Raw genomic sequence first — 7,494 nt, forward strand, 5'->3', positions numbered from 1 at the left:
ACCGGTTCATTTAGGTACTTGTTTTGTTCCCAGTTGTGGATTACAGTCTCAAGTTCCTGGATTCAGGTGCTGGGGCTAAGTTCACCATGACTGGTTCCAGGGTCTCATTCTGGTGGATTCCAATTCCTAATTCCAGTCCAGTCTTTGGTCTCCCAAGTCGTTCCTTATTCCTGGTGCTGCTCTGATCCTGGTAATGATGGTAGATGAGCAGAAATCAATGAAAGCACCTAATTTCAGCTTTCAACCAGCTTTAACTGGACTCAAGGGTCAATAAAAACAGATGAGCATGTTAGGGAGGGATGACAGATGGTGCCTGGATCTCCCCTTTGTTTCCAATGTTATTGTTTATACAATCATTATCATTATAGTTATTAAAGAAGATCGATGTTTGAACTTTTTTTCAGCACTATGGAGGGTATTAAATTAGCCCCAATAATTTTTTGGGAAGAAAAAACAACAACGGGGTATTACAGCATTTTTTTTAGATGTTTCACTTCAGGCTATTCAATTAAAACCCAGTTTTTTTTCATCTAGTTTCATGCAAAAACACATAGAATAGGTGATAAGTTCATGGACCTTTTTATTTTTGGAGAAAATGGGGCTGATTAGGACAGATTAATTGGATCCCAGATGACGGCCAGCTTTGGGGACAACTGAAAATCCCTATGGGGGCTGAATAAATATCCCCCTATATAGTGCTCCAATTAATACAAAATAAAGACATATTAAAAAAAATAACGCTATAGCTTGTTCCAGTGTAGCCAGTGACTGATAAATAGCCAACCAGACAGATCAAGACCATAAGAACCTTGTTTGAGTGACCAGATCACAAAGTGTCCTCACTACTTCCATGCTAACTGTTAACACAACCTTATACATGTTGATTGTCCAGGATGGATAAAACGTCAAGCTATTATTAGTTAAAACAATGAAATAGACAAACTAGAGCTTCATGTTTGTAAGCAGCTTTACCAATGACAATATACAATATGTGGACACTTTCACTGTCTAGACTTTCTTTCATAATGTACAGAGGAGATCCGGCATATGCCCAGTTGGAGTCGGAACTCTGAGGTGATCACATCACTGGTGGGAGGGGTTAGAGTTCAGACCAGCTGACAGTGACTGTAATTAAGCTGATAATTAGTAACTGTTCTTGGCTACCCCTTTGTCTATGTGCTCCAATCCACATAGACCAGTGGTTCCAAAACTTTCTTGAATCACGGCTCCCTAGATTATCAGAACTTTTTTTCACGGCACCCATAGGGCAGAAGTTTTTTATTGAAAATTTTTTTTTAAATATATTAAATTAAGTAAATTATGTTTAGATGTCATCCTTAGGTCCAATGATGTGGTGAGGAACAAGATTTACTTCTGTTTGTCCACATATTTTATGATTGGCGCCACAATCACTAGGTTTGCTTATTACATTGACAATAAATAGTTTGAATTGATCCCGGACCACCAACTTTAGGCACCCCTGCAAGTGTCCTGCAGCACCCCAGGGTGCCACGGCACACAGTTTGAGAACCACTGACATAGACAGTGGTACAATGAAGAACATTCAGGAGGTATTTTTCACATATACTTTGTGTAATGGCCCACATAGGAACTGACCTGAACGTGATTGCTCCAGTCACCCATTAAATCTCACGCAACAGAAGCATATACAGTATATATACTGAGACTACTACTCTGGGCCAGCTTAGCCAGGCCGTTCATCTACCTTCCTCACTTATTTAAATTGTTTGCATAACATGGCGGCACAAGTACATTATTATTATTATTTACCTTAATATACCTTAATTTGGTTAAATTTGATGGAAAAGGGGTGTCGGTTTTCGTTCTTGTTAAAATTTCTAGTCTTAAGGTGCCCATACACTACATGACCTGTAAACGATGCATTCTCGTTAACGATTTCCCTCGAACTCCCCCGGCAGCTCCCCGGCAGTCCTGGCAAACGATACAGTACAATACACATACAATATATCTTAAGATCTGTGAGTGGCTACATCCAGGAGAATGCTGTCATTAACGATAGCTTCAGATCTTCCCTGCAGCAGATCTGCACTATTATGAATGATTTGTAGTTCCGATCCATCGGAAATGGCCAAATTGCTCATAATATCGTCTAGTGCACTGGCTCTCAAACTCGGTCCTCTGGACCCCACACGGTCCATGTTCTGCAGGTCACCTGTAGATTTAAAAAATGTGGCAGTTGGTGATACACAGTGCAGCTGCTGGGTGACCTGGAAACCGTGAACCGTGTGGGGTCCTAAGGACAGAGTTTGAGAAACACTGGTCTAGGGTATGGGCACCTTTACACAATTCTGTCCACATGTCACAGGTTTCCTTTTATTTGTCTATGGACTAAGAGACACTGGCTAGCTCAGGAGTGACAAATATCACAATGTGATAACATTGTTGGAATGAGAATATAATAATATGAAGACAAATGCGGTCTGGGTATTAATATTATAAGAACATAATTGGAACTATATATCATGATAACTATAAGTCCATACTGTAGTGTATGTATTGTATAAAATACAAGTACTACAAAGAAAACAGTAGGTCTATGACTGCACAGACTGTTCACAGTAGTAGCAACACAGGCGCCATGTTTCTTTGCGTACATGATCGCAGCTGTAAGTCAGATACACGCTCTGAAAACGGACATGACACATCTGCGTTTTTGCTGCCAATCCTCGTTACCTCCCTTGAACGGTCACTTCCTGTCAATCACTCGGCAAAGCAATCCTCACTGCGAGCGGAATCACAAAGGTATCTTTACACATGCGCAGTGCAATCGCAGCGCATGTGCAGTCTGCCGATAATCACTCAGTTGTGAAAACATCGGCATATTGTACAACTCTGAATTAGGCCCAAAAGTGAGCAATGATATGGATGACAATAGAGAAAGAATGACAGGAAAGAAAAAGATGGTGATGTGGAGAAGAGTAAAGCTGATGATATAGGTGAGAGGAGGAGAGATGAAGACATGGAACCATGGAAAAATATGGGAGATATGGAGGAGAAGGAGAGAAAGATAAAGAAGAGATGGATACAGATAATCACATGGAGGAGAAGAGTACAGCAGATGACATTGAGCAATGGCGAAGTGATGGCCCAGAGTTGAACAAAGTTGATGTAGAGAAGGCGAGATATGATGTAATTGTAAGATGTTAGTAAATTATGAAAATGTGGCGGATGGGGGAAAAGATGTGACATGCAGGAGAAAGGAGGACAAATACAAAGAAGAATAGAACTGATGTTACTGAGGAGAAGAGTAGAGCTGACTATGGGAAGCAGACAAAGATAAAAAACGGTTATACAAAGAAGAATTGCACAAATGGTATGGTGGAGGAAAGAAGCGCTGCCTATGGGGAGCAGAAAGTAGGAGATTGTTTTACAGAGAATAATAACACAGATAATGTAGTGGAGAGTAGAGCTGTCTATGGGGAATAGAAGATTAGAGATGGTTATACAGAGAAGAAAAGAGCTGATGATGTGAAAGAGAAGTGTACAGATGACTATAGGGAGCAGAAGATTAGAGATGGTTATACAGAAAAGAAAAGAGCTGATGATGTGGAGAAGTGTCGACATGACTATGGGGAGCAGAAGGTTAGAAATGGTTATACAGAGGAAAATAGACCTGATGATGTGGAGGAGAAGTGTAGAGATGACTATGAGGAGCAGAAGGTTAGATATGGTTATACAGAGGAGAATAGAGCTGCTGATGATGTGGAGGAGAAATGTAGAGATGACTATGGTGATCAGAAGGTCAGAGATGTATATACAGAGAAGTATAGAGCTGATGATGTGGATGAGAAGTATAGAGATGACTGTTGGGAGCAGAAGGTTAGAAATTGTTATACAGAGGAGAATAGAGCTGCTGATGATGATGTGGAGGAGAAGTGTAGAAAAGACTATGGAGAGCTGAAGGTTAGAGATGGATATACAGTATAGAGGAGAATATAGATGATGATGTGGAGGAGAAGTATAGAGATGACTACAGGTATAAGAAGATTAGAGATGTATATACAGAGAAGTATAGAGTTGAGATTCGGATGAGACGTAAAGAGATGACTGTTGGGAGCAGAAGGTTAGAAATTGTTATACAAAAGAGAATAGAGCTGCTGCTGATGATGTGGAGGAGAAGTGTAGAGAAGACTATGGGGAGCTGAAGGCTAGAGATGGATATATAGTATAGAGGAGAATAGAGATGATGATGTGGAGGAGAAGTATAGAGATGACTATAGGTAGAAGAAGATTAGAGATGGTTATACAGAGGACAACAGAGCTGCTAATGTGAAGGAGAAGTGTAGAGGTGACTATGGGGAGCAGAAGGTTAGAGATTGTTATACAGAGGAGAATACAGCTGATGATGTCGAGGAGAAGTATAGCGATGACTATGGGGAGCAGAAGGTTAGATATGGTTATACAGCTGAGAATAGAGCTGTTGATGATGTGGGAATAAATGTATAGATGACTATGGGGAGCAGAAGGTTAGAGATGGATATATAGAGGAGAATAGAGATGATAATGTGGAGGAGAAGTGTAGAGATGACTATGGGGAGCAGAAGGTTAGAGATGGATATTTAGAGGACAACAGAGCTAATGATGTGGAGGATAAATGTATAGATGACTATGGGGAGCAGAAGGTTAGAGATGGTTATACAATGTTAAATAGAGCTGATGATGTGGAGAAGTATAGATATGACTATGGGAAGCAGAAGGTTAGAGATGGTTATACAGAGGAGAATAGAGCTGATGATGTAGAAAAGAGTAGAGCTGTTGATGGGGAGCAAAAGTTTAGAGATGATTATACAGAGGAAAATAGAGCTGCTGATGTGGAGGAGAAGTGTAGACATGACTATGGGGAGCAGAAGAGTAGAGATGGTTATACAGAGAAGAATAGAGCTACTGATGATGTGGATGAGAAGTGCAGAGATGACTATGGGGAGCAGAAGGTTAGAGATAGTTATACAGAGGAGAATAGAGCTGCTGATGATGTGGAGGAGAAATGTAGAGATGACTATGGTGATCAGAAGGTCAGAGATGTATATTGGGAGCAGAAGGTTAGAAATTGTTATACAGAAAAGAATACAGCCGCTGATGATGATGTGGAGGAGAAGTGTAGAAAAGATTATGGGGAGCTGAAGGTTAGAGATGGATATACAGTATAGAGGAGAATAGAGATGATGATGTGGAGGAGAAGTATAGAGATGACTATAGGTAGAAGAAGATTAGAGATGGTTATACAGAGGACAACAGAGCTGATAATGTGGCGAAGCATAGAGGTGACTGTTGGGAGCAGAAGGTTAGAAATTGTTATACAGAGGACAATAGAGCTGATGATGTGGAGGAGACGTGTAGAGATGACTATAGTGAGCAGAAGGTCAGAGATGTAGATACAGAGAAGTATAGAGCTGATGATGTGGATGAGAAGTATAGAGATGACTGTTGGGAGCAGAAGGTTAGAAATGGTTATATGAAAAAGCTGCAAGGTCTATGCAGCGAAACGCGTCAGTAACTTACCCATTGGACCAGGATATCTCTGAATTGGACCCGAACCAGCCCATACCGTCGACCAGCTATCCAGAGGAGTCCGAGAGAGGCACCAGCTCTTTTCCGCATTGCATGAGGTACTCACCATCTATGGGACATTGCACTAACCCTCTAGCGGTATATGGAATTATTCCATGGACTCTCTCCAGTAACATCTAAAAGGGACTCTCCTTATTGGATTATAACTGGATACAATACTTATGGGCAAAATATGGAACGGATTCCAGAGAATATATCGCATTAATCCTGTACCAAAACCTTGGGTAAACTCCAATTTCTGCATTTAATTGGTAAAATCCATTTACTCTGCATATATTTGGCACATTATTTTGCACAGAAGTAGTGTTTTTTTAAAGAATTATTGTCTTTTAATAAAAAAAATTTAATTACACATTTAGTGGTCTATATTGTTCTTTCCTCTGCCAGCGCAGCCTCCCTCTTTCTCGTACAGAGGAGAATAGAGCTGATGATGATGATGTGGAAGAGAAGTGTAGAGAAGACTATGGGGAGCTGAAGTTAGAGATGGATATATAGAGGAGAACAGAGCTGCTGATGACGTGGAGGAGAAGTTTAGAGATGACTTTGGGGAGCAGAAGGTTAGAGATGGATATACAGAGGAGAATAGAGTTGCTGATGATGTGGAGGAGAAGTATAGAGATGACTGTTTGGAGCAGAAGTTTAGAAATGGTTATACAGAGGAGAATAGAGCTGATGATGATGATGATGATGATGATGATGATGATGATGATGATGATGATGTGGAGGAGAAGTGTAGAGAAGACTATGGTGAGCTGAAGGTAAGATATGGATATATAGAGGAGAACAGAGCTGCTGATGATGTGGAGGAGAAGTGAAGAGATGACTAAGGGGAGCAGAAGGTTAGAGATGGATATACAGAGGAGAATAGAGTTGCTGATGACGTGGCGAAGTGTAGAGATGACTATGGGGAGCAGAAAGTTAGAGATGGATATATAGAGGAGACTAGAACTGCTGATAATCTGGAGGAGAAGTGTAGAGATGACTATGTGGAACAGAAGGTTAGAGATGGTTATACAGAAAAGAATAGAGCTGATTATGTGGAGGAGAAGTATAGAGGTGACTATAGGGAGAAGAAGATTAGAAATGGTTATACAGAGGACAACAGAGCTGATAATGTGGAGGAGAGGTGTAGAGATGACTATGGGGAGCAGAAGGTTAGAGGTGGTTATACAGAAGAGAATACAGCTGATGATGTGGAGGAGAAGTGTAGAGATGACAATGGGGAGCAGAAGGTTAGATATGGTTATACAGATGATAATAGAGCTACTGATGATGTGGGAATAAGTGTATAGATGACTATGGGGAGCAGAAGGTTAGAGATTTATATATAGAGGAGAATAGAGATAATGATGATGTGGAGAAGAAGTGTAGAGATGACTGGGGAGCAGAAGGTTAGATACAGTTATACAGAGAATAGAGTTGCTGATGATGTGGAGAAGTGTAGACATGCCTATGGGGAGCAGAAGGTTATAGATGGATATATAGAGGAGGACAGAGCTAATGTGGATGTGGAGGATAAATGTATAGATGACTATGGGGAGCAGAAGGTTAGAGGTTGATATACAGAGAAGAATAGAGCTGATGATGTGGAGGAGAAGTGTATAAATGACTATGGGGAGCAGAAGGTTAGAGATGGATATACAGAGAAGTATAGAGCTGATGATTTGGATGAGTAGAACAGAGATGACTGTTGGGAGCAGAAGGTTAGAGATGGTTATACAGAGGAAAATAGAGCTGCTGATGATGTGTAGGAGAAGAGTAGAGATGACTATGGGGACCAGAAGGTTAGAGATGGATATACAGAGGAAAATAGAGCTGCTAATGATGTGGAGGAGAAGTGTAGAGACGACTACGGGGAGTAGAAGGTTAGAGATGGATATACAG

At 40.8% G+C, this 7,494-nt stretch overlaps 1 protein-coding gene across 1 annotated transcript; it reads left to right on the forward strand.

Annotated features, from left to right (window-relative positions):
- Positions 1–3,009: 3,009 nt before the first annotated feature.
- LOC134958705 (glutamic acid-rich protein-like) lies at positions 3,010–6,902 on the forward strand. The gene is made up of 6 exons (XM_063941461.1): positions 3,010–3,177; positions 3,469–3,945; positions 4,506–5,165; positions 5,321–5,510; positions 6,106–6,368; positions 6,501–6,902. Exons 1-6 carry the CDS (start codon positions 3,010–3,012, stop codon positions 6,900–6,902), a joined length of 2,160 nt encoding a protein of 719 aa, XP_063797531.1.
- Positions 6,903–7,494: the final 592 nt, after the last annotated feature.

The sequence above is a fragment of the Pseudophryne corroboree genome, chromosome 9, assembly GCF_028390025.1.
Source record: "Pseudophryne corroboree isolate aPseCor3 chromosome 9, aPseCor3.hap2, whole genome shotgun sequence".
NCBI classification, from domain to species: Eukaryota; Metazoa; Chordata; class Amphibia; order Anura; family Myobatrachidae; genus Pseudophryne; species Pseudophryne corroboree.

What these genes read in the sequence shown, in the direction of transcription:
- LOC134958705 (XM_063941461.1), top strand. Translation starts at nt 3,010, where the DNA reads ATGGAAAAATATGGGAGATATGGAGGAGAAGGAGAGAAAGATAAAGAA. An exon ending in AGGCGAGATATGATGTAATT is followed by an intron (nt 3,178 to 3,468) that starts GTAAGATGTTAG and finishes TATGGGGAATAG; the next exon opens with AAGATTAGAGATGGTTATAC. An exon ending in AAGATTATGGGGAGCTGAAG is followed by an intron (nt 5,166 to 5,320) that starts GTTAGAGATGGA and finishes TGTTGGGAGCAG; the next exon opens with AAGGTTAGAAATTGTTATAC.